Consider the following 26,693-nt stretch of genomic DNA (forward strand, 5'->3'; position numbering starts at 1 on the left):
CTTTTAATGTGAAATTTTAGTTATAATAAATAAGCATAATTTAGATATTACGTATACGCCTAGTTTATTTGAATAATTTTGTAATTATTATTTCAGTTATATTTGATTATTTATTATTTTATTTTTTTTAGTTATTTCTTCATAACTATGAAAGCTTAATAATCCTAGTTAAGTGTACTTTACTATTCCATAGATTTTTCCAATAATAAGTAGACCTTTTAATTCGGCGAGTTGCAAGGGATTTTCTCTCAGTGTTGTGGTCTCGCTTGTCCATTGGCTGGTGTGGAAAAGCAAGACATAAATGTCTAACATATGCTGAGGATGGCTTTTGGAGTTGGCCGGCGAGGCGACAGGTCTATTACCAATAGCCTGCTAATGACGGGTTACTGCACGCTTTACCTAAAAGACCACAATCCCTAGCATCACTTAATGGATATAGATATCCATCATGGGAATGTGAGGTATAGGATTATCAATGGAAGAAATAAAACACCTTATTAATTTTTTCATTGCCGCAATATAAGTCACTGTAAAGTCTAGAGGACTTTATTATTTTTTAATTTCGAGTTATTTAGAAAATGATATCAGTCACAGTATGTCCTCAATAAATTGAAAACTAACATTTGTGGCAAATTGGCGCTTTCCATAAAACAGCCAGTCGATGGCCAGTAAGTAATCACCCGTGGGCAGGGGAAGTCGCATAACATCCGTGGTCAAGTACATGTCCCTTACGATAATGTCACCCTTGAAAATGTTTATATAAATATTATAATATATAGATAGGTGAATATAACAACAGACTCACTTGCAGCGGACAGGTGTGATTGACATTGGTGAAGTTCTTGTAAATATTAAAAATTAAAATACCAAGAGCATCGTAGGGCTTTCGCAGAAATCGACATCCATCGATACGAGTATTAACGAGCCAAGGCCTATAGCCATTCTCCCTTTTAAACATTCGGTAGTGAGAAGTAATATCCTTAGTTGGATGCAGGAAGGTGGCATTGAAATTGAACACAGTCCTATGGCGATTGATCGCCTTCAATCGGCATTGATTGATTCTAACCCAGGTTATATTATAGCTGCCGCAAAGGACATTTGTCAGCTTGAAGACGACTGGGCTCTGTGCGTATTAAGTGCTTAATGTATTTTATAAACTCAAAATATTTAACAAAATACCTACACTGGGCTCTAAGATCATTAAGCACAGAATGGTCAACAGAACGACAATTTTGAGGACCGACTTCATGGTTACAAAACTATTAATATACTACCATCAAATATTTTTCATTTATTAATAATGCTATGCCATGATATATTTTAATTTCATTTTCAACCTCTTTTCAATTTAATCTCTTTTATAGTAATTGTCTTTTAATACGTGGAACATGTTATGTATTAAAAAATCATTTTAAAAGCTGAAATTCGAAATTATGTAATATACTAATGATTACGATTAGGTAAGCTGTTTTTATAGAGTAAAGGGGTATTCTGTATGCTGTGAAAAGTTTGTAACAGATAGAAGGCATATCCAAAAGTGAATATATTTTTTCTGAATCGATAGCCGGATCAATAATACCATATGTGTTGAGACACATTAATGTTCTCACTTGCACTCCCACCAGCTGAGTAAGAGGTATCTGATAGTCGAGTAAATCGACATATTATTCATAATCATTTATTAGTATTTGTAATTGAAATGCACACATGTGTCTATGAATTATTCAACAATTAAACGAATATAAAATACAAAATACAATTGCATCCCAAATTTACATCACATTACATTTTTGGTAAGATTTCTTAATAATTGCAAATAAGTAATATGCATTATAACAAATTTTCAATAAAGTCGTAACTAATATTGGTTACTAACTGAAGTTTCTGATAGAAATTCCAGTTCATTTGCAGCATATATTTTCCGGATGGATACGGCATTGCCTTAATTTCAGTTGTGAGATACATTCCTCTTATTAAAATGTCTCCCTTCAATTAAAGATTTTAAGAATTATTACATATATTTCGTATTTGCACTACTTACATAGTACGGGCAAGTGTGATTGATGTTTGAAAAGGGCTTGAAAACCATATATATCAATATTGTCAACATATCATAGGGTTTTTTTAGAAATCGGCATCCGTCGATACTCTTTTTGTACAACCATGGCTTATATCCGTTTTCCCTTTTCAGGAATCTATAGTCCATTACTACATCACTAGTCGGATGATGGAAGGTTGCATTGAAGTTGAAAACGGTTCTATTTCGATTGAGAGCCTTCAAGCGACACTCATTAATTGTAACCCATGATTTGTTGTGGCTAGCGCAATTCACATTTGTAAGTTTATAGGTGACAGAGTACTGCTAGTAAGTTGTTAGTTTATAATTCGAAGGGTGTTTTAGCAATATGTATTTGACTTACACTGAATCTCCATGTCAATATAAATGTAGCTAGGATAACAAATATTTTCAACACGTTCGACATGGCCTTTAGCGCTTAAATGATGGTGCAAAATAAATGTCCCCTTTAAAAATACACCAGACAGCACATTTGCTCAAAACTGTCATTTAATTTAAGCAATGTTTAATTGTTTTCATCATTTAGAGTTGAATTGTTTTTAATAACTATTCTGTCTATACAAAATTATTATTTAATACAGTAAAAAAAATCGGGTAGTTAAACAGAATATTTAAATGGATAATAATTAACAGCCGTTTTGAGGCGTGAAGTACAACCAAAAGTTAATCTGCGAAATTTTATTATTCGTTGCAACGTTTTATTATTATAAAGAATATATTTACGTTTTCACTGCAATGTTAAAATGTGTAAATTTGTAATTTTTATTTTTCTTCTAAATATTTAGAACGCTTAAGATTGAAGCTAAAATTGCATTTGCCAACACCTAAGACTACTAAGCAGTGTTAATAAAATCGAATTAATAACCCAGAAGGAGGATGCGAAGAACGTCTTTCATGGCCACAATAAAATCCAGATGCCACCAGTCAACGGGCACAATGAGGTGCTGAAAGTCAAAGGAGTTGTGTGCCAAATGCTCATTATACAAATTGCACCAAGGAGACGAAGGATCCTGTCACAAAACGCAAACGAGAATGGGAACGAGAACGCTAAGAAGTCAGCCAAAGGCCTCTGGACAAGACACCTTTGGATAGCCGCAGAGACATTGACGGAATGACTGACAGAGCCGGCAATCCTGCGAAAGTCGCACTGAATTCAAATTCAAATTCAAATGAACCCGCAGCCGGGCGAAAAGAATCTATTAAGATATTATCAGGAGGGGTGAATCACAGTGCACACAACCCATGCTGCACATTGTTGCTGACAATTTGGGTCGGGATGAATCTGCCGGGCGGGCGATGATTCGAGGAGGCAGCCCACAATTGCGGCCATTAGTGCGGATCGAGGGGCACGAACAGCGGCCGTCTGCCACTGGATCCGAATCCGCATCAGAATCTGAATCTCAGCCTCAGTCTCAGGACGAGAACAAGGACGATGTGGTTGAGGCTGAGAATGGGGATGCGGATGGGGATGGGGGTGAGGATGCGGCTGAGTAGGGTAGTCGATGCCGGAGCAACCCTTTTTCTTGTCTCGCCCGGCGTGTGTGTGTGTTTTTTCGTTCGTTTTGTAGACATTTTTCGTATGACAACGACAAATATTTGCCGGATAATATGAATAACAAAGCAGAAGGCAGTGAAGGCGAGAGAAGAGGCCACATCAGAGGACGGAAAAAGGGGAAGGGGAGGGGGTATGACATGCAGTGGGTGGTCGGGCGGTTCGGCGGGTGGTTGAGGGCCGAACACAGGGTGGTTAGCCAGCCAACCTACTTAAGCCGCAGTTAGAGAGACCCAGACTCTCGTCGTTTCCCACTCCCCCGCTCAATATTCGTGCACTGTCAACAATTAGAACAAAGTTGTTGAAAATTCATTTATTCCAGAATGAAAAGTTGGATATATCGAATAAAAACGAAGATAACTAACTTTATATAACTGCATACTGATCAAAGACTAACCAAAATTTAAAGATTCATATTTAAACAACGAAGTATATACACTTCTCAGCATATATACTTATATATATAATACTTATATACTCACTTATAACTTATCATTTTATAAATTATTTACCATAAAGATAATTGTAGCATACTTTTAAACTTAATTTCATACATATGCATAGGTATGATAATTTCCTTAGCTCATTTGAATAATTTTAAAATAATAATTAGTAATTGGTAAATAATATATTTTACTTTCCCATTTCCTTACTGCTTTTCTCGCAGTGCATTCCCGGCCGGGGCCAGACGACTACAACTTAAACTAAAAGGCTGCACCACGTTGTTGCTGTCGCCGATGTTGCCGCTGTGTTGTTGTTGTTGTCGCCGGTGTCTGAGACGCAGACAACTTCAAAATGGAGCGGATCTGGAGCCGGAGAATAGCACCGGTGGCCCTGCTCGTCGACTGGCTGGACTGACTGACACAAAAGTGCTTTTGTTGCAAAGTTTAATGAAGAAGAACGCGACGGCGACGAGGGGCCAGGGGAACAGATTTGCCAGGACAAATGAGACATGCAAAGCTTGGGTGAAAGTATTGCATAGAAAGGGAATAATTAATGCTGTTGAACAGAATAGGAAATTTTTTCAAAAACCATGTGACTTGCAGAACTGCAAGTTTCTAGTTTATAGTTTAAAATGACTTCCAATGGGAAATTATTAGACAAAGGATTGTATCTACTATAATCCTTATAAATAGTACGCTCTAAGTTTCAATGAAGTTGCAGGACTCTTTACACATCCTTTGTCAACTATTTTCTGATTTTGTTTTGCTGTTCATCGAAAGCAAACAAAGATTATTGAAACCCAATCAAAGCACCTAGTTACTCGCCATTTGTTGTGACACTAAGCCGACTGATGCGACGCCACAATGCAGCAAATGGCAGTGGCCTCTGGTCAACAAGCCCATAAGCTGCGATCTTTTCTGGACACGAAAATTGCCCACTGTCTGGACAACAACCAACAAAAAACAAAAACTAAAGGGTAAAAATTAAAACGTAAACTCGAAAAACAACGGACTGCAAAAACTGCATGCTGAGCTTTGCAGTTGCATCGGTTGGTGTTGCTGTTGTTGCTGCTGCTCCTGATGTTGCTGCTGCTGCTGCTCTTGCCTCTCCTGGCGATGCACTTCAGACGGCGGCGACGACGACGACGACGACGCTTTGTTGCAGCCCAATACAATCGACACACAGACAGGGGCGGTGTGAGGGGGTTGCAAAGGGAAAAAATGCAAGGGGGTTGCAGGGGACATCGCCAACAGACGGGGTCGCGCGGGGTTTTTTTCAATGGTGGGGTGCGGCGAGGAGCGGGACAGGAGGGGTTCCTGCGGGGGTAGAACTGCAGACAAAACAATATGTTTGTTTGGATTATATCCTACATACACACACGTGCAGCGCGCACACACACACACACCTATGCACACACGCACACAGTTGCATCGATGCGACGTGGCTTCTTTGTATGCGCAAACAATTGGAGCAGGCGGAAGTTGCATGGCGGCGACGCTTGGGTCGTCGGTTGTCCGCTGTCCGTTTGTCCGCTTGTCCGTTGTCCGGACAACCAGTGAGAGCGAGCGGCATGGCCAGAAAGAGACGAGAGCAGAGTGGCGAGACAGAGAGAAAGAGGGAGCGAGAGAGGGGACGAGTCACGACCGATCGCCCCATGGTGCACCTTGAAAATGCGTTTTTTTCCCATATTTTTTGTATTTCTGCACGGTCCCAGCTTCACTTCCCCACGCCTTGATTAACTGTCAGTGACTGAAAAGTGATTTAATCAAGGCAATGTCCAATCAAACACACAAGAAAACAATAATGAAGGCAAAGTGAAGGCAGTATGGTTGATTACGAAGACATCAAGGTGCCTAAGATGCTCGGTACTGAAATGCAACCATGCCATAGATTTTAAATCGATTTTTGTTTAAATATATTTCAAAATTAGTGGGGGAAGTTATATTTTTTCGTATTTATCTGTTTTCGCAGGAATAAAAATACGAACTAAAGAATTTAAAACTTTTATTTTGAAGGAGAAGTTCTACTGTTTTTAATTCTATAAAAAAAGGGTTTTAAACCATAAAAATTTTTTAAAATTTTCAATTCTTTTTGATTTAAAAAGAATATACCCACATATGGCATAGGAAAAGGGTAGAGAAAAACCAAAGTCAGAAGCAACATGTGCTCCATTTGGGGCAGGGACGAAGACCTCGATGCGGATTGAGAGTCAGCCCAGGCCCAGATAGGAAATCGTACTTTATTCACAGCAGATCAGACACGGACACGAACTCGGGGCTTCCAAGTCCAGTCCCGAGTCCAGGCCCAAGCCGACCAGGCTATTCCCCGGCAGCCAGACCACATCAATCAACTGCTGCCCCTCAAGTTTGCTGCTCCCTCAAGTGAGCATCCTTCAAGACACAGCTCTTAGTCGAAATCCACTTGCATCTCCGCTGATGCAACTTTCGTTGCTGCTGCTGCTGCAGTTGCTGATGCTGATGTTGCTGCTGCGTCAACGTCGCCCATATTTGACATGACCATAATTACAGTCAGTCGTCTGCTGGACTCGCGACGTCGTCGTCTTGGTTTTGCAGCTGGACACGGACACGGACATGGAATTGGGATTGGGATTCGGATCGGGACTCGGATAGGGATAGGGATCGGGATCGGGATCGGAAGAGGGAAATGTTGCTGGGGGACTGGAGCTTGTTTTGAGCGCGCTTTTTTCAACATATTTGCTGGCGTTTCATCCTCTCAGCGAATGTAAAAAAATTATGCACAGTGTGTTGAAGTGCAAAAAATGTGAACATTTCAAATTTTTAAAATTTATTTATTTTTCATACTATTAGTCGATTTAAACAAGAATGAACCCATTATTTTTGTTATAGTTTTTAACAATTTTGCTCAAAAGTTTATTGACTTTATTTTTAAACGTTTAAATTCCTATTTTGTAGGATATTATATATATCCTACTTATATATTGGTAAAAATAATGTAGCAGTGTAATCATGATCTTTCAGTATATTTTATATACAATTTATTTATTAATTTTAGCAAAGCATTGATTGACTTCAGCCCACTGTGCCAGCATCGTGGCACATCTGCAAGCAGCCTATCAATTTTTGACGAGACAATCTCAGAGTCCAAAGGGGCACTGCAAAAAAATGCAGTCGGAGCAATTGGCTGGCGGACCAGGGGTCGCTCGAGAGGTGAGCTTACTGTGGCCAGGGGCGTGGGGCAGCGCTGCAAGAGGGGCAGGGGGTGTTTGAGGGGATGGGGGCCGGGCAGACGTCTGCGGTATGTGCATAAAATTACGATAAGTGCAGGCGAGGCCGCAGTCCAGAGGGCAGAGACTCAGACCCAGAGACTCACCTCACTCACCCATCCTCCTCAGCACCCTGATGTCCTCCCCCAAACTGCCAGATGAACTGTTGACTGTTGGGCTTCTTCCTTTCTATTTGTGTGTGTGCCCTCAGCTCTGCGGACTAACGTCATTGTCAACGGCTCCTCGCTGGGAATGTGTGTCCTTTTTTCCTTGCCTTACATAAGCCTATTTGCTTATTATCCTATTAAATGCCAGGCCAAAAAAAGTCACGAAAAACTTACACAGAGAGAAGTTGGGATCGTAGAAATAAAAGTATTGTAACAATAAAGGTAACTTGTTAAAGTAAACTAATAGGATCCTTTTCTTGATTTATAAAAAAAAAAGTTTGAAGCGGTCCCTTTTGAGATGGAAACACAATCTTTTTGAAATAGTTTTTGTGTCTTTTTATCGCGAGTATTTCAAAAACACTTCTTTTATGACTATATTTACATATTTGGTGTAATTTTTTAAGCTTGCTCAAATTTAAGCTAGATGTTTAGTTTTATAAAAATACTGATAGGCATTGTTTTAAAATCAGATTGATTTTCATTTTAATTTACATTTTATTTTTTTCCAGTGCATCACGGAAGAGTAGCGAAAGAAGACGAGAAAATAACCGGAGAAAAAGTCGAACAAAGCTTAAGAAAAGAACACTTGTATGTACCTTCTCTGCAAAGGATACACAAGTGTCTCATTAAAAGAAATAAAGGACAAGCCAAGCGCCGACGAAGTCCTTAAAGTCGAGACTCGAATCCCTGGCAGACGACAAGGACGGGGAGACGGCGTAGCGAGCGAGTGCGAGCGAGAGGAGTGGAGGGCAGACTGCAAGGAAAGGGCGATTGAAAGGCAGTCGCAACGTGAGCGACTTCAAGGACAACTACGGCCAACAACAAGAACAAGTGCCAAAAAAATCAACGAAAATGCGCTATTAAGGCAATTTTTTCGGTTGGAATCCAACCAATCCCCGAACTTCTCCAACCCACGAAAACCAAAGACTGCACAGGAAAAATGTATGATGAGTTATCCTTTCACTTTCTTGATAATATCATATACAAAGTTTTGTTATTTTAAATTTAATAATATAGTAAAGATTGCATTGCCTTGGTTGCCTAGTTCCTTTTCAAGCATAGATGACTTATTTTCAGCAGGATTCCATTCGAATTTATTTCATTGCTGTCTTCATAATAAACTTAACTTATGGATTCTTAGTTTCAGATCATTGGGGAATATATTCTTTCGGTGTGCCCACGATTACAGCTCTCCCCGCCAGACGGCGGCCACTGACGATGTGGAGAGCATTCGTGCTGGCGAGGGGAGAGCCGGGAGACTGCAGACAGGTGACTGGAGACAGGAGACAGGAGACAGGCGACCGGTCGCAAAGTGGCTCAATGTCAGACACAGACACGGGTACAGACAGCGAGACACAGACACCAGACGCCTCAGCCTCAAAGTGATTCAAATGCTCTGCTCAAACACAGGCTAGGCTCTCTTTGCGCTCTCATCGATGCAACACCAAATGCATGGAAATTTTCGGTAGGACACATGCGGCAACTCGACGCGATGGATACCCAGTTTTCATAACCGGACATGAGGGTTTGTTTGTTCCATGACTGTACGAAGTAAAACACTTAACTGCTCCTATAAATCTCTTATATCATGTAAAATAAATTATATCTTTTGCACTTTAGTATACTCAGCACTCAGATAAGTGAAATATTTTTAACTTTATTTCTGATTTAACAGTAGAATCAGGCGACCCTTGCACTTTCTATCTTGGTTTATAACAACAATTAAAGAGCGAGGAACACGAGAGACCTTTTTTTTTTTAAGATATGACAGTTTTTATGGTTTGACGTCTCAAACAAAAAATGTTTGTATATATTCAAGCAGAATAGATAAGCTACAAAGTAAAGTAAGTAATGTAACTTATTATTTAAGCTGATTAATTAACTGGCACTTCGTATATAAGAGTAAAATATGTTTCAGATTTCCCTAATATTTGTTGTGTTATTTCAAATTCTTTTTTTAATAGTTAGTTTTATTTTTAATTTAATCCCGACTTCCACTATTCCTTTTCAATTACAGGGTGTGCTAAAAGCTCTCTGCTAATGCCGAAAAGGGATAGGGGTAGTCTGTCGCAGTCTGTTTTCCTTCTCGCTCTTTCACTCTGCACTCATGTTGTTAGTTAGTATGTGTGTGTGCAGCAGCAGACGCATGAAACAAAATACCGAAATTCTATGCGTGACCTTGAAAAGTATTCCTCGTCTGCAGACCGACAACAACAGCAACAACAACAACGTGAGCAAACCATAAAGTCTGCTGCTTCGCTCGGTGGTTGTTTGTGTTTGTGTTTGCGTTTGTTTTTGCTTGCGTTTGTGTTTGTGCTTCGCTGTCGTCATCAGCGTCTCTTGCCGATATTTGCGTTTGCATCTTGTTGTTGCCGTCTGCATTTTCCTTGTTGTCTGCTGGGCACAATTTGTTGTTGCTTTTGCTGTTGTTGTTGTCGTTGCTCTTGAGGATTTTTTGGGATAGGTTTTTTTTTTTCGAACTCATACACTTTTAAACCAAAGGGGTTTAACAACATACATATTTTGAAATATACCCTGCATACCATTTAAGTTTTGATGCAAGACATAACTAACTAAAAACGACTAATAACTAACTAAAAAAAATATTTCATAAAATTTATTTTGCATATTTGTTTTATGTTTTAAATTCTTTTGGAATGTAAGCCATATTATACTTTAATACAAATGTTAAATTACTAGAAAAATGATTAATTTACCAAGCAAGCAAGCAAGCATTATAAATGCTTATGGTTTGAATATTCAATAATAATTTTTAACATATTTTTTTCTGTAAAATGTTAGTATATTTATTAAAAAGTCTAAAAATTTGTGCCATTGCTTTTCGCGTGTACTTTTGATTGTCGTACAACTGAAGTTGGCTTTTGTGCAAAAACATTTTTTTTGAACGCGCCACAAAATTGCAGAGGCGACTCCAACTTGGTTTTTTTCGGTTTCGTTCCCCACTCACCCCTCCCCCCATTTCCCGTCTGGCTTGCATTTTGACGTCAGCCGCCTATTTTTGTTGCAGGAGAAGGGGCTCAAAAGAATCGACCAGACATTAAAAAAAGCAAAAAAAAAAAATATCCAAGAAATACATTGAATTGAAAGTCAAAGGGCTGACGAAGGGGCGGGGTGAATTTCCAGTTTGTATCGTGTAATTGCATTCGCCGGCAATCAATTGATAAACGTTAATAAATTTCCCAGAGAAGGTAGTTGTTATTCTAATTGGCCGGCGATTAAGACTCGTGCATTAAATGCCACAAAGTAACCAGTTTTTTTTTATATTTTTTTCTTCCAGCTCGAGAGCGCCGCGCATGCCCAGTAGCCGATGATGAAGTTGATGATGATGCCACCGCTTCTGTTGCCGTTTTGGGGCAGCTTGTTTATAATTAGCATCTTGCAGTTGATAAGGTCTGGGATCAGTTGCCAGTTGCATGTGTGTGTGTGTCCAAGATTTATGGCAACGACTGGCAACAGGATATTGGCAGGGCGCTCCCCCAAAAAGAATCGCAGACAAACATCCTGCAATCGAGATGTGGCGCAAAAAGAGGCCACATGTTGCACATTGCCATGTAACAAATGCACATAAATTTCAATGTAATCACATTCACATGTCCAAGACTCCTTCCTTGGCTTCCGTTTGCCAGTCGCCTCTGTCTCGGTCTCTCCTTCGTTTTTTGCTCCTTTGGCCTGTTTCCTCTTTGCATTTTTTGTTTGCCAAAGGGTTCGGGCCACATTTCATTCAAGTTAAGACGTAGCAAAGGCAGCCATTCGATTGTTTTTTGTTTTTGTTGGGCAGTTAAAAAGTGTGGCCCTAAGGCGTTTTCTACCATTGTTGAGTTTTATTTGGATGTGCTTTAAATTAAACAACTGGCAAGACTGCAGGTTATTATTGATTGTTTCCGTTTGGTAAGTAGAAAAAATCAAATTAACAAATTAAATTATTATTAGATATTCCAAAGCCTACGCCTAATTTCCACTTATGCAATTGCATTTTGCAAATACCCAAACCAACTTGAAAAAAGGGCCCAAAAATGTGTGGAAAACTTTTCAATGCCAAAACCCAGACAGTCGGGCAGACGGAAGTGGGTGGAGTGTTCGGTTCTCGGTTTTGGCCATTTCGGATGGGTTGAATCTCCGTGGTCCAAAATGCGAGGGGTTGCTAACGGTCTGGCCCCGAGGTGGAATTTACTTTGGCATTTTTTCTCGCCTGTTGTACCTTTTTTGGACTTGTGTTTTTCTTTTTGAAAATTTGATTTCGGAAATGTGTCTGGCTGGCTGGCATTTGTTGTTTGCGGACAGGTTGAAGGTCGTCGGGCGTCGGGCAAATTAATCACGATATTAACTACCCTATCTGTTCGTACGGGGGTTGTTATTCGCACTCATGAGTCGCATGAGTTATGACTCACGGCGGCACTTGAATTGAATTTCAACTGCCGGACCTGTTGCCCGCTAGATAAATACGGTGGCCATATGCCTAATGGCCAGCTAATTACGGGAGAGATATCGCCGGCGGCCGTGGAAGAGGTAAGGAGGGAGGGGGGAACTTTCCGCCTGTCTCCGATTTTGCAGCACAATCAGAGCTGCTGATTATACACAATAATGCCAAGCAGAGCAGAGCAGCACAACACAACACAGCACAAAAGGAAAGTAAAACAGACCAGACAGAGGGCCTCAAAAGCCAGACAGACTTCCCAGTCCACCAGAAATTGTCGTCGCTCTTACCCAATCCCAAAATGTCTGGCGGCTGCTGTCGAACTGCAAGCGAATTGAGACTACAAAACGCATGAAATGTTTCACCGCCCACACACCGGGTTAACGGTGGCAGGGGGCGGGGCGCAAGGGGGCAGGTAGGACAAGGGAATCACTGAAAAACATAGTGCAACACTTTGAAAAGAACATTTCTGAACGACAATTTGCGTAGTAACGAATCATTAGTGATTATGGCGAGTGTTAAGGAAGTGGATATGAAAATGATAATAGAGTGGATTAGATTATAGTTAAGATTTAGCAAACTTTCTTGCAGTAGCTAATACATATTTCAATTTATTTATAAATTTAATAAAAATTCTTAGTTTTGGATTTTATTTAGTCATATGACCAATCTTATTTTGGAAACTTAATACGAATAAGCTAGCTTAAGATAAATCCAATAAAGTGATTTCTCTCAGTGCATCCAGCATAAGAGACACTCGTCGCATGTGCAACGCATGCCATCTCGCTCTCGCCCACAGCTGCGTGTGCTGCGCCTTTGTGCAGGCAACAGAAAATAAAGTTTATGACTTTGACTGCCGACGGCAGCGACGAACGACCAACGACGAGCGATGAACGGTGAACAACGAGCGGAGAACGAGAACGTCTGACGATGTCTGCACCGGCGTCTATTATTGCCGATTTGGCATTGTTGTTATTGTTCTGCACGTTGTTGTTGCTGCTGCAGGGCGGCACTTGAGGCCTTCACTACAGTGGCATGCACACCGAAATGGCGAACTTCAGTGCCATCACCAAAAGATGGCTTTTGGATATGGATTCGAATTCAAAAGATGTCATCAGAACCACGGATCTGCAATCTTAATCGCATACCAACTGAATATAATTTAAATTATATAACACTATATAACACTATTTGGAAATCTAGAAATTTGTTATTTAACTATGTAACTCTCTCTACCAAATGCCGAAATCGTGCAAGTAACCTATTCTTTGGTTTTAGCTGTTGCTCAATATTTAAAACGTGTATTCTATTTATGTACTATTAACTTACTATTTATTTAAATTAAAAACCATATATGTAAAGAACTGAATCTTGCGAATAACATTTCAGCGAGAACCTTTTCTAAGCATCCCCTTCCTAAATTGACTATTTTAACTTTTCCGTCCACTTTCATCTACCAATTTCACACAATTTGGAACTTGGCAAGTGAACTACGGGTTTTCTTTAACTATTTTAACTGCCATTACTCTTTTTTTCCCCCGCTCACCTCTTGGGAACTCACCTAGTAAATCACATTATCACATGTAACTCGCACTCGGGCGGGCAAACTCAAGTACACGCCGAAAAATACAAAAATTTGAGACGACGACGGCGACAATCTAAAATGCCGCAGGGCACTCCGAAAAAGCCAAAAACAAGAAAATCACGAAAATAAGAAAATAAAGTAAAATAACATGAAATAAAATAAGTAGAAAACGTCGAGGAGTAGACGAGCAAGTGCAAACAAAGCCAGAAGGCGTTGCGAAACTTTGGCGCGTCATTCATCCTCATCCAGAGTCGAAAATATTGCACCCTCGAGCCTGCAAAGCGCGCACACACACACACAGAAGCTCAGACGCAGACACACAGATACACAGAAAGTCACACATTTATAGCCCGAAAATTAAGTGAAGCGTAAGCTGAAATGCACTCCCACTCAACGAGGCACCGCAGCGCACCACCCCCAAACCCCTAACCCCTAAAATCCCATCACCCCCCAACTGCCCCTTTTCCAATTGCGTCTGGCTCGCCGTCTGCCACTTGCCGCTCCTGCATTGGTATAGGTTCGTCTGTGCCTGTAAGTCCATGTGTGTGTGTGCGTGAGCTTAACCTTGAAAAACGAACGAGTCCAGTCGGACCCCAACCCCCCGCACAAAGCCACCCCCTAACGACCCGCAACTCCTGGCGAGTTGACAGGCCGGCGACGATTTTCATCCTCTCGCAGCCGGGCGAGTTGGTAAAATGAAATTTACGAAATATGCTACAGTGGTTATTCACTAAATGAAATGATTAAAAATGCATTATTCATTAATTTCCTAAATTTGATACAGAAATCAGTGTTTGAAAGACAGTAACGATTTCGAAACTATTCATCTTTTTGGAAATAATTAAAAGTATATGAAAGTAACAAAAATAATATATTTTATTTCTATTTTTAAAAATTCTTTATGGTTGCTTATTAAATTTATAGCAAAACAAAACTTTACTGCGCAAAAGGTTATTGGGTTACAAAGTTTAGAAAGACGATTCAAATTTTAAAAGCCTTGCCTAATTTCCAAAAACCTGAAACCCAGTCAGATAGCACTGTAATTATTGTTCATCCTGTACTTTGTTATTATATTGTTATATTTTTTTGGCCACTTCATCATCGTCATCTTTTCGGGCATTTAAAGCAACAGAAGCTGTGGCTGAGTTTTCGGAATTGAATTCAATATTTTTGCGGTGGGCGGGAGATTGGGAATGAGACTGGAAATGAGGAGCAGAGCAGAGTGGCGAGAAGTGACTTTTGCACCCCTTTTAAGCGCTGCCTTGAAAGTCTGGCCAGAAATCCAGACAGCCAGACAGACAGGGGTGGCGGGGAAAAAGGGTTCGCCCCCGCTGCGCCCCTGTCCATCATTTCGATTGAGAAATACTTTGCGGACCCCTTGGGCCAAGTTAAAATGAATTACAAACACTTTTTGTTTGTCGTTGCCGCTGCTGCTTCTTCTGCTTCTTTCACTGACTTTGCTTGCGGATTGATGTTCCGGGAAAATGAAAATGTCAAAGTTGAGCCAAGGCCCGGGCAAAATGGCAACTTATTACCATTACGAAATCTAAGCTAAATTGAGATGAGTTTTTGGGACGTAATGTCTCAGCTGAAAATTGACAAGGAAGTTTTTAATTGTGATTTGTGATAGGCGAGATTTCATTTGGGTTTCCTTTTTGTAAGTTTTTGGGAAATTCCTTTATTAAAACTACATATAAAATGGATATACAAAATAAAAGAAAATAAATATATTTTGATAGTTTATAGTAGTAGTTATTGATTGTACTTTTGCTTGAAAGTTTAGTTAAATTGAAATACTTTTGCTATTAGTTGGCAATCATTCATGAACCGCCTCGTCTTGTTTTTTTCTCTTGATTTTTTTTTCTGCCACTACTTTGGCCTTTTCTTATTCCCCTGGTTACGTTACGTGGCTTTATTTATGAGTTTGTCTGCTCCCTGACAGCCGTGCAGCTGCAGCGTACTGGCCCCCACCCATCCTGCTCCTCCTCCTCCATTATGCCTGTCCAGGATCATCGAGTCCGCCACACGTCAACTTCATTCGCCCCGTCGCTGGCATCGCTCTCATCGCTGTCAACGTCATCAGTCGTCGCGCTGTCGCCGCCGCTCGCCAAATGCATCAATAATGCTTCCAGCGGATCCAATTGTTGTTGCTTCGCTGCAGTGAGTTGCAATTGTTGTCTGGCCGACAAAGGAAGGGAGGAGGGGGGCGTAAAGTGGGCGTGCCTGCGACTGGTCCATCTGCTTGCCTCGCCGACGCCGCTCAAATTAATGAAAACTAATGCGACACTGAGAAATTGATGATTGCCGGCGTCGTCTGCAGAAAAGCGACCAACATTACACTAGGGAAACATTTTGTACAAAAAATAGAAAAAAAGGATCTGGGACTAAAGCCAGAGTCCTGCATTAAACGCCTAACAAGGCTTCTAAAAGGTCTTTTAATATTTAGATCAATTTTTTATTTAGTTTGTTATGGCGTAGAAAGTGGAATAATAAAAGGAATAATTAAATAGTAGCCCATAAAGCGGAATTTTAGAGTGTATTATTATTTTTTATAATAAATTTTAAGGTAATTTGTAAAATTAGGTTACGATGGAGAGACAAGGGTTCCCTGGTAAAAGAGCTTGGATTTTAAGCTTATTTAAGCTTTTTTCTGTATTGAACCAGTACCTGTGGCAGGTAACTGTGATTTCTTCAGGTGTATCCCCGTCTGCAGTTAGCTCGTTGCCCCCCGGCACCCCACCTTCTTGCTTCTCCCCTTTTGCTTTTGGGGTCGAGACATTAAAAATGACTGCGACTGCGGCTGCTTTTCTGTCTGTGTCTGTTTGTGAGTCTGAGTCCGTCTGCCGCTGCACTTTGGATCGCTTTTGCTTTTGGGGCAACAAAAGGGACCAAAAGCCGACCAGACGTAGTCGGGATGGCACCGGGAATGGGGTTGAGGTTGAGGATGTGGATAAGGTTGGCTTTGGGGAGGGGGCAGACGGCGAGGAGACTGATTGATGCCGTCAAATAAAAATTTGTTGCGAGTGGCAAGCGGATCGGCCGGACTCGCCGACCCGTCTGCGATTGCGGATCCAGCTGTGGGACTGTACTTGGATAAATAAGAACTAAAGTACATAGTAAAGCAGCAAGAAAGATAATTATGTGAAATCAAGTTAAATATCATCAATCATAAATATATAAATATATTTAAGAGTTTCCATTCTGCTGCACTGATTGTGCCCTTTTTCATCAAAGTATTAAATACACTTATGATTTTACTTATGTAATGTAATGTAATGTAATGTAATATAAATGTAGTACTTATGATAGTATAAAATACATCTTCAAAAACGTTTCATATATTTTATTTTTATATTTAAAATAAATTTAATACTTTCATTCATTATTAAATTGATTTATTAATTTATATTTAATATTTACATAATAATTAGAAGTTAAAAATAATAATATAAAATGCTTTTTAAATCTATTAAAAGCCTGCATTAAACACCCAATTTATTTGCAAGATGTTTCTGGGGTAGAGTGCATTATGGGTTCGTTTCGACTTTGTTTATCCCTGAGTAGCAGCATCGCTCGCCTATTAAGTTGTCAAACACAACCCAAGGGAACTTTGCATTGTGTGCGTGATGTAGCTGTTACGCAGCTTCCGCTGCTTTTGTCACTAGCCAGACCAGACTCACCCAGCCACCACCCACCTGCCCGAGCACCTGACCCACCTGATCCACCTGTCTGCTTATCTGGCCCACAATAATTTCGCGAGCAGCGGAAAATTGTGTGCGCGCCTATTCATCGGCTGGCTGCGACTGTGACTGTGACTCCACCACTTCCGGCGACACAGTTGTTGTTGGCGCTGCGCTTTTTATTTGACTTATGACGACGGGACTTTGTTCCCTATCTGTATTATTTCATTTTATTTTATTTCACATTTTTTTCCAGCCGCTTTCCGCGACTGACTCTCGCTGGTACTCGTGCTGGGTAAAGGGGTGTCTATTTGCCCTGGTCCGTTGTCTCGCTTAACTTTTTTATTGCCAGACGAAGCGCAAACCTTTGCGAGTATTAATTAACGCTTTGTTGAAGTTTGCGCTTCGATGTCGCCGCCCAGACATCGATGTAGACCTAGACGTTTGACGTAGACTTTGTCAAATGTAATGCCGGGCAAATATCACGTAGCCGACCCGTTGGCGGCCCCATCATTCGGTACAGTAGCTATTGCTCATAATTATTGCGAGATTTTACAATTTGAGTCATACGCAAATGCGTCCATTCACTGCGCACATATGTTTATTTATTTAGATTTTGGCAATCAATAAACTTTAGACACGTTTTTAGCCTCTTTCAATTAAATTCAAATCATTTATAATTGCATCTAATGATAATTATATGCAAAAGATGTGCTTTGCAATAAATAATTATTAATATATTTATGGAAATTTATTTATTTATTTAGATTTGGCAATCAATAAACTTTAGACACGTTTTTAGCCTCTTTCAATTAAATTCAAATCATTTATAATTGCATCTAATGATAATTATATGCAAAAGATGTGCTTTGCAATAAATAATTATTAATATATTTATGGAAAATTTATTTAATTATTTAGATTTTGGCAATCAATAAACTTTAGACACGTTTTTAGCCTCTTTCATTTAAATTCAAATCATTTATAATTGCATCTAATGATAATTATATGCAAAAGATGTGCTTTGCAATAAATAATTATTAATATATTTATGGAACATTTATTTATTTATTTAGATTTGGCAATCAATAAACTTTAGACACGTTTTAGCCTTTTTCAATTAAATTCAAATCATTTATAATTGCATCTAATGATATTTATATGCAAAAGATGTGCTTTGCAATAAATAATTATTAATATATTTATGGAAAATTTATTTATTTATTTAGATTTGGCAATCAATAAACTTTAGACACGTTTTTAGCCTTTTTCAATTAAATTCAAATCATTTATAATTGCATCTAATGATATTTATATGCAAAAGATGTGCTTTGCAATAAATAATTATTAATATATTTATGGAAATTTATAAAAAAAAATGTTAATTGTTTTAAAAAGCATTAGGCAATGCAGCGAAATGCTTTTTACTGTACTTAACTCGCATGTATCATTAATCACTTTGATATTTTTAATAGGAATATATAACTATTCCTACATTTTGCATTTAAGCGGCAACTACTGTATATTCATAGCTCGTTTTAAGCCTGTGATTCAGATTTAGATTGAGATACGGCTTTCCGTAGTCGTCGGCTCTGGTGCTCACTCAATTATTCAGGCATAATAAGCAAATTGTTTTAATATGCATAAATATCTTGTACGCCATTTGGCAAACAAGTCAAAACTGCCAGACAAACTGGCAGGCAGTGGCGCAGACAGACAGCTGCAGGGGGGAGGGGGGTTGGTTCGAAAGGGGGCTTACAACAACAACAACAACGGGCGACTGCATAATGCCCATGGGATATACAAAAGGTGTGCTTACATATATTTAACCTTCAAGATCCGCAGACTAAATATGCCAGCAAACATTTTTGCCGCACAAACAACTGACAGTGTGGACTTGTTCAATGCTCTAATATTGGTTTCCCAATTCATCATTATGTGACACTTAATCACTTAATAATATGTTAATTTTCTGCATTTTATTTTGGGTACAAGTATACCTAAACTTTGACAAAGTATATATTATTTTATGGAGATTTTATTAATGATTGTTATCATAGGAAGTATAGAATTTATATGGATATAATTGTTAAATATGCTTATTTTATATAAAAAATTCCATACAAAATATTTAATAACTTATACATAGTTTTTATGAAAATCATTAGAAAAATGTATCTTTAAACTAATGTCATGCTTAATGCTACATCGCATGGACCAGAATGTATTTCATAATCCAGAACTTGAGTAGCGTGACCGAAATCTACCTTATTTTCCATGGAATTCCACAAAATTACATTACACCGGAGACTCCTGTTGGACCACCCACCACCCACACTGAAGTGCCACCCACTGCCACCTATACCACTCCAATTGTTTGTCTGTCTATGTGTGCGTTGCGGCATCGGCATTTTGGAAGGACCAGACACAACGAGTATGGGATTACCGACCGAGTGGCAAGGAGCAGGATCAGCGGGACGAGATGGTGGTCGTCCGGGTGGCACAATAAAATAAAAGCTTAGGCCACAAAAGCGGCAGACAACTAACTACGCATAAGCGAGGATGACGACGCAGGATATGCGCTTCGAACGCGTTAAGCCGAGCCTGCAAATGGAGGTTAGGTTGGAAAAGCCGGGGGAAAAACGGGAGAAAAACCGGAGGCTCACAATTGAGAGCTGAACGCAGCTGATAAACTTGGAGTGCCTACAATGCGGAAAATGTGGGAAAGGTGCTGCTGGGAATGGTTCTCAAGGACACAGTCGAGTTTTGTATGTATGTATGTGTGCGGCCTACGCATATTTGAGTGTTCTCTTCCCCTCTCTCTCTATTCCCTCTCTCTCTCTTCCGGTTTGGCGCAGACGGTGGCGTATACGTAACGTGCGTTGGCCAACAATATAAAGCATACGCAACGTGTTTTCCTCCCAACGACGCCGTTGATGACGTTAAATTTTCGGGACTCTGGCGGCATTCAACGAAAGTTATGCCGCAAAAATGCGTTCTTTCCTCCTAAACAAATACCACGTGGCCTCACTCGAAAAATAAAGGTTCCCACACACAGTGTGTGTGTATTTTGAGCTTTGCTATTTATTCTAATATATGCCGAAAATAAATGACAACATAAGAAATGTGTTTGATGACAGCTCTAGACATGTGTGCGCATTTATGCTAAACTGTTTGATTTCAATTTTACAGGAAGCAACTTTTTCCACGAGGAAGAAAATATTTTCGTTGGCTTAAGCGCTTACATGTCCACTTTCTAATGGATTTATTTGATGTAAAGGTTATCTCTTCTTAGAATCTTCTTCTTAGAAAAGTATTTATGGTGGTAAAAATAATTGGCCGCAATTCCGATTAAAATAAGCATTATTGCATTAGAAGCAATGTGAAAAAATGCTATATCTTGAATACGTAAATGTAAATATGTAAATAATAGCAAATAGATAATAGATATTCTGTAGCCTAGTTAGCAAGTTTCTATTGAGCTGTATCTAAAAGTGTGTAAAAACAAAATGAGATGATAATTAGATTGTGAACTGAAAGGAATGCGACGCAATTCAAGGTTTGCTCCGGACCTATGACAATAATTAAAGTGCCAGCTTTTTTTTCTGAAATTGCCTTAGAGTACTGAAGCACCCTGAATATGGTTATATATGTATATAACAATATATATATAAATATTGTAGACCAGACATTCGATTGCTGCAGCAAAACAAGGGCAAACAATAAAATAAACAAACAAACAAACACGCAACGCGGCAGACGCACACATGACAGACTGGATGGGTCGTTGGATATGGATGCGGAGGATCGGGAACTACGGGTAGACCTCTAGACAGCCAGACCTGCATTAAATAAATATGTGCGTAATAAAAGGCAAATAAAAAGAAGGAAAGCCAAGGGAAGCGGAGGAGCTGAAAAGAGCAAACCAATTGAAGTGTGTCGCGCCAATCGAGCCGAGCCACAACACACACACAACAATTGCAATTTGTATTAATTTTATTGGTTTATTATTATCAACGGGGCGACGCAGCCACGACACGATGCCATCAGACAGTGTTTAAACGTTGCTCGATTGAAAGCGAGTTAATTTCATTTACTGATTTGTGGGTAGCGACGTCAATGGTTCCAGGGCAGGAGGATCAAGTGCCGGGCCAGGCGAAGCTGGAGGGGATCTGCAATCCAGATTGCCGGGCCCATTCATCGACTCCATTCTCTGGGTCGTAATCAGTGTCGCTTTTCGTTCGATGAACTGCACCTGGCCTGCGATTGTGATAACGCACTGTCACAGCCAAAATTTCAAATGGCAAATGCGCACGTGTCTCCGTTTTTTTTTTTTTTTTTTTTTTGCTGGTGGGAGCTGGCGTTTATCTTTACCCAGTTAAAAGTGAATAAAATTGAATACATTTTCTTTGACTGCTCGGCGAAATACTCGCGTAATGTGTGGCTTAAATGGCATGAAAGCGTATTCGTTGTAAATTAAATTACTTTTTAGAATGTGCAAATTAAAGCGTCTGACGACGAGTTGTTAAAAATATATATAATGTACTCGAGGCATTGTAAAGCGTAGGTCTAGCCCTAATTTATCAACTTCCTAGAAACTCCATTAGCAGCATGTTTAAAACTTTCCGTAATAGTAAAAAGAAAGAAAAATCGCATACATGCTAAAAGCAACATGATATCATTTTATTAAATATTATATAAAAATCTGATAGCAAAGTTAAGACTAACAAAAAAGCACTGTTATATTATTTGATAATTTAGTTTTTCTTAAGAAGTTTTACAATACTATTTTTTCTCAAAGTGTTGCAAACTTATTTATTTCTATATTTAATTGTATATCAGTCTGATGGAAATTTAAGTCTCGTAGGATTATACATTTTAGTAACAATTTGTTTATTATTGCATTCCCTTAATACTTAATGCAATTTTCTTTTAGTGAATCCATTGACCCTGCTCCATAATTTCACAAAAGTGCCAATCGGCCAGTTATGATATGGCCAGACGATGCCAAGGGCGTGCGTAAACAGGCCCGCTGACTCAAGTTGGTCGCCCCCAATAAACCCAACCCCCAATCCCCCGAAAATCGGCCGATCCACAATGTCCGGCGTTATCGTCTGAACATTAACCATCCCGATCGTTGCTCCGCGGAGCGTTCATTGAACGCCCTTTCGGCTGCCGACGCACGCGTCGTTAGCGAAAAAATGTGAGGAAAATAAGGGAAAAGAAGCTCTCTGTCTCCGGATACTTGGGCTGTGTTGTTGCATACGCGTGCATAATACAATAATAATTTCGCTTTACAAAATGAATGCAAAAAATAAGCAAAAAAATGGGGGAAAAGAGCAGAAAGTATGTACACAAAATAAGCGCAGCCAATGGTCGCGGCGAGGAGCTGGACAAGGAGGAGTCGGAGGAGCTGAAGCGGCAGAAACTCGCCCAGACAGCGATCCCAATCCCGATCAATGCACCTTTGCCAAAGGTGCAACGCCTCGAAAAGTCGGGTCTTTATATTCCAGCACATGGCACACAGTATCTGCGCCTGTGTGAGTTGTCTGGGCATGCAGTGACGCACGAAACGCGATCACGTTCGCATTTATTAAAAGATGGTTGCTGTTGCAACGGCGACTCGATGGAAAGGTTCGGGATGGAATGGTATGGGATGGGATGGGATGGTATGGGATGCGATGGTATAGGGTGGGATGGGGACCTTAGCAAGGCCTCGAACTCGGACCGCAGCCAAAAGTGCAACTGCTGCTGCTCAAAAGGCAGATGTGGGTAGCTTTTGCTGAGCAGGGCAACCACAAATGGATGCCCAAAAGAAAAACTAGGTCTGGGAAATCTAATAAGTATCTTTGAAACCTATTATATATTTCGATTAGAACAAAAAGGTCTAAATAAGAGCACAATGTAGATAAAAATGTGGTAAATAAGAATTATAAAATAAATGATGGCTATTAACAACCTCAACTGTTAAAAGATATTTGTAATCCGATTTTAACTAATCTTATTCTGTAGCATAAATATTTAAATAAATATTTAAAAGAACTACAATTATACCTTAGTACTTATTTTTCTCGTTATATTATATATTTAATAATTAAAGTTGATATTAATAAGATTAAGGATTTTATTGACTTAAACATGGTACTTCCAACTGCGATAAAATCTAGAATAAACAAATACTTATAATAATTTAAAAAGTTTAGAATATGCGATTAAATTGTGGGATACTTTCGAAAGCTTAAATGTTAAGAGGATATGATATTACCCTATCCGGTATCTAATTGGTAAAGAAACATATAGATAAAGCATATAGATATTTTTATATTCTGGGAGTATTAAAATTGGTAGTTAACCGAATTTTTAAAACCACTTTAGACGACTTCTGCTTGAAAGTGCTAAAAGCGGCAAAGAGAGTGAAAAACTTGACCAACATGTGGCACGTTGGCTGCTGGCTGCTGGCTATTTATAGACGGTGCACTATCTGTGCGACTGGCTGGCTGGCTGGCCATCTTCCTGCTGCACTCCAACCAGATGCACACTTCCTTTGCGAGCTGGAGGGGCAATGGTCGGGGTCTTGGTTCATTAACTGGGACCGAGTTCTAATCAGATTTGTGCGTGAAGTTCGGCACTCACCCGCGAGCACTTTCCGCAACAAGAAATGGGAGGGATCCGGTGCATCGCAGTTGTGCAACAATATTTTAATGGTGAACTGCAGGAGAGGAGGGGATGGTGGGTTGTAGCTCTTACAAAACGTCTCTCGCCTCCAGAATGGCAAACTGTGTGTTTCCGAACCAGTTCCAGACATCTACACATCTGCGGAAGCGTGGCACTATAAACAATATTCTTTTAATTTCAGTTCTCTTGCTTTTTCTGGTCTTCGGGTCTGGTCTCGTCTCGCAGATTTTGCGGCAGACAAATTTATGAGCGTTAAGTGAAGGCCAATAAAATTCTTTTTGTCTGGAGTGGATTTTTGCGGCCGGGACTGCCGCGGCTACTTCTGCTGGCCAGTTTTATTTCCATTTGCAACTTCCCAGCCAGGCCTCACTTAAGTCATCTCTTCCGCGGGCACATTTATCTTACGGATACTTATTCGGTTTCGTCTGGCTTGAATAATATGTAAATTCAAAAACGTTTTTGGGTTTGGGAACGTGTCTATAGCCATAATAATTATGATCTTGACCAGATGGATGCTTCACCATATTCATTAACTTGATACTATAAACATTGTTGCTAAATAATATTTTAAATTTTCATTTGAAAATATATGAGCTTAAAATATATATTTCCTACTTTTTTTAATTCCTAATGCAAAACGAACAAAAGAGAACGCTATAGTCGCGTGTCGCGACTATTAGCCACCCATTACCCCAGCGGTAGATGCGGCACAGTTTACTTCGAGATACGGACAAACGGGCGGACAATTGGGCGGACAGACGCACATGGCTATATAATCTTGGTGATTAGTATCATTAACTTTTCAACAAATCTAGTATGCCCCTTTAGTCTACGAGTAACGGGTATAAAATGAAAAATCTTCGATTGAGATCTCAATATAAAGAGCTATTAAATACGATGTCATTAACTTGTTCATATGCCATAAAATTTATATGGATAATAAGGCGATTTCCTGAAAAAAGCGTTCAATTATTAGAAGTTTCAGTTCGCAAACGAACCAAAGATGTGGAGGGTCAATGTGATTTTAACCTGCTTGGTGGCAGTAAGCGTAATTAATTTAACAACCAATCACATTTCCAATTTTCTTCATTTAAGTTATCTACAGCTCACTTGAGCTTTACGAATCTGAAGTGCGAAATGATCGACCGTACGTTTGGAAACTTTGAAATGTGCCGCATCAAGGCCGTAAATCGAACACATAAATATATAGATATTGATTTGAAGTTGTATATACTTCCCATAAATAATATAATGGTAAGTGCGGTAAATTTATAAAAGTTGTAACTATTAGTTTTAAAATTTCTAGATTAAATTAGAATCGAAGCGGTATAACAATGGATACCGCCCGTTTTTTATGCCGTTGACATTCGATTTTTGTAAGTACATGAAGAATCCAAACCAGCGATCGATGATTTTTTTAAAAGAAATTCACTCAACCTTCATCAATGCCTCAAATTTAAATCATACCTGCCCGTACAATGTGAGTAATTACGTAATACGTTTTTGAAATATGCGCTCTCCTAATAAATTATTCCGACTTCAGAATGGTATATTGATTAACAAGTTTTGGACTGGTAACCTGGAAAGAGCATTCTTGCGATATCTTCCTGTACCCAACGGCGACTATGCCCTTTTTTCGACATGGTATTCATCGAATGTTCCTCGACTATTGGTCAACACTTTCTTTCAAATAAAAAACTGATAAAAGAATAAGCAATTGGTTGAACATAAAACATTGAAAACAAAGTATCACAAACGTTCTAAAATGATTTGTAACCACAAAATAAATGTTGGGCAAACATTTCATGTTAGTTTCTATATGTAATACATACACAGATAAGATATCAATACCTATTGGATTAATTACATTTCCTATTGTTAATGCGCCTGCTCATTATATTTAAAATAACATTTGCTTCAAGCATTCAGTGAAACATTATATGTAGTTAGCTTATAATTGAACTGTGACGGAGGGTATGGTAAAATGATTTTATTGATTCTTTCGACAAGTTATATATGATATGCACAAACGAATACAACGAATAAAATAAATACACAAATGTTAATTATTATAAATATGTTTTGAGTAGAAGTTGTGATATGAATTTTATCTGTTCAGGGAAGAGAAATTGCACGTATTGTAGAAAAATATACTTAAAAATATTTAAACATAGCAAACAAATATTTAAACTTACGAATTTAAAATTTTTTTTTCACCACTGAAGTGAAACTATCTTTATACTCAGATCGTTTCAAAGTAATTTATTTTGATAATAGACTTCGTCATTATTCGAACCAACATTTGTTTAAACCATTAAGCTCATTAGTAGGAGCTTAGTACCCAACATAAAAAGATCGCCATGCGAGTGTTTTTTCTTATATTAATTATTTTGGGATATTTTGCGGTAAAATTTTTAAGGAGATAAAAAAAATACAACTTAGTAACCTCTTTTTATGGCCTAGATTGTTTTTAACTACGTGACGTTCACAAATTTAAAGTGCGGAACACGAGGCGAAAAGTTTGTTTACTTTGAAAAATGCTTCATAAAAGACGTGAATCGCACTCACAAGTACATAGATATTCATGTAAAACTGCATCAAAAAGTGGTAAATAATGTCACAGTAAGTTAAAAATTCATATAAAAAAATACAAACTTAAAACTTTCTTATGTGGCTAACAATTTGCAGGCTAATGTCAAACTAATACGACACAATAATGGTTATAAACCATTTTTCGTAAATATAACTATTGATGTTTGCAAGTTCTTAAAGGATCCACGACAGTCGATTGTTAAAAAGATCTATGATATATACAAGAATAGTTCGAACGTCAA

At 39.0% G+C, this 26,693-nt stretch overlaps 4 protein-coding genes and 1 long non-coding RNA gene across 9 annotated transcripts in view; 2 read left to right on the forward strand and 3 right to left on the reverse strand.

The window, feature by feature from the left end:
* LOC117140535 (mucin-19) overlaps positions 1 to 26,693 on the reverse strand; it is an 84,255-nt gene that overhangs the window by 31,782 nt on the left and 25,780 nt on the right. The window lies entirely within an intron of this gene.
* On the reverse strand, positions 589 to 1,249 carry LOC117140539. The gene is made up of 3 exons (XM_033303528.1): positions 1,184 to 1,249; positions 806 to 1,123; positions 589 to 744 (listed from the first exon to the last, which is right to left on the reverse strand). Exons 1-3 carry the CDS (start codon positions 1,247 to 1,249, stop codon positions 589 to 591), a joined length of 540 nt encoding a protein of 179 aa, XP_033159419.1.
* Positions 1,831 to 2,483, reverse strand: LOC117140538. The gene is made up of 3 exons (XM_033303527.1): positions 2,421 to 2,483; positions 2,042 to 2,359; positions 1,831 to 1,986 (listed from the first exon to the last, which is right to left on the reverse strand). The coding sequence occupies exons 1-3, from the start codon at positions 2,481 to 2,483 to the stop codon at positions 1,831 to 1,833; spliced, it is 537 nt and encodes a 178-aa protein (XP_033159418.1).
* Positions 6,392 to 9,990, forward strand: LOC117140541. Of its 5 annotated transcripts, none has more exons than XR_004459421.1 (4): positions 6,392 to 6,815; positions 7,107 to 7,261; positions 7,994 to 8,426; positions 8,626 to 9,990. It is a non-coding gene; the product is annotated as an uncharacterized LOC117140541 (long non-coding RNA). The 5 variants fall into 5 exon arrangements; XR_004459423.1 differs by having other exon boundaries at positions 7,128 to 7,261; positions 8,626 to 9,989; XR_004459422.1 differs by lacking the exon at positions 6,392 to 6,815 and adding an exon at positions 7,529 to 7,706 and having other exon boundaries at positions 7,052 to 7,261.
* Positions 24,757 to 25,582, forward strand: LOC117139148. The gene is made up of 4 exons (XM_033301306.1): positions 24,757 to 24,901; positions 24,965 to 25,113; positions 25,166 to 25,339; positions 25,403 to 25,582. Exons 1-4 carry the CDS (start codon positions 24,757 to 24,759, stop codon positions 25,559 to 25,561), a joined length of 627 nt encoding a protein of 208 aa, XP_033157197.1. The 3' UTR covers positions 25,562 to 25,582.

This window comes from Drosophila mauritiana, chromosome 3L (genome assembly GCF_004382145.1).
Source record: "Drosophila mauritiana strain mau12 chromosome 3L, ASM438214v1, whole genome shotgun sequence".
Taxonomy (NCBI): Eukaryota; Metazoa; Arthropoda; class Insecta; order Diptera; family Drosophilidae; genus Drosophila; species Drosophila mauritiana.

Bases quoted from the DNA above. Each gene is read 5' to 3' on its own strand.
- LOC117140539 (XM_033303528.1), bottom strand. From the start codon at position 1,249: ATGAAGTCGGTCCTCAAAATTGTCGTTCTGTTGACCATTCTGTGCTTA. The intron at 1,124-1,183 runs GTAGGTATTTTG...TAATACGCACAG, and splicing joins TAATGATCTTAGAGCCCAGT to AGCCCAGTCGTCTTCAAGCT. The intron at 745-805 runs GTGAGTCTGTTG...AACATTTTCAAG, and splicing joins ATCACACCTGTCCGCTGCAA to GGTGACATTATCGTAAGGGA.
- LOC117140538 (XM_033303527.1), bottom strand. From the start codon at position 2,483: ATGTCGAACGTGTTGAAAATATTTGTTATCCTAGCTACATTTATATTG. The intron at 2,360-2,420 runs GTAAGTCAAATA...ACTTACTAGCAG, and splicing joins TATTGACATGGAGATTCAGT to TACTCTGTCACCTATAAACT. The intron at 1,987-2,041 runs GTAAGTAGTGCA...CTTTAATTGAAG, and splicing joins ATCACACTTGCCCGTACTAT to GGAGACATTTTAATAAGAGG.
- LOC117139148 (XM_033301306.1), top strand. From the start codon at position 24,757: ATGTCATTAACTTGTTCATATGCCATAAAATTTATATGGATAATAAGG. The intron at 24,902-24,964 runs GTAAGCGTAATT...AGTTATCTACAG, and splicing joins TTTTAACCTGCTTGGTGGCA to CTCACTTGAGCTTTACGAAT. The intron at 25,114-25,165 runs GTAAGTGCGGTA...TAAAATTTCTAG, and splicing joins TTCCCATAAATAATATAATG to ATTAAATTAGAATCGAAGCG.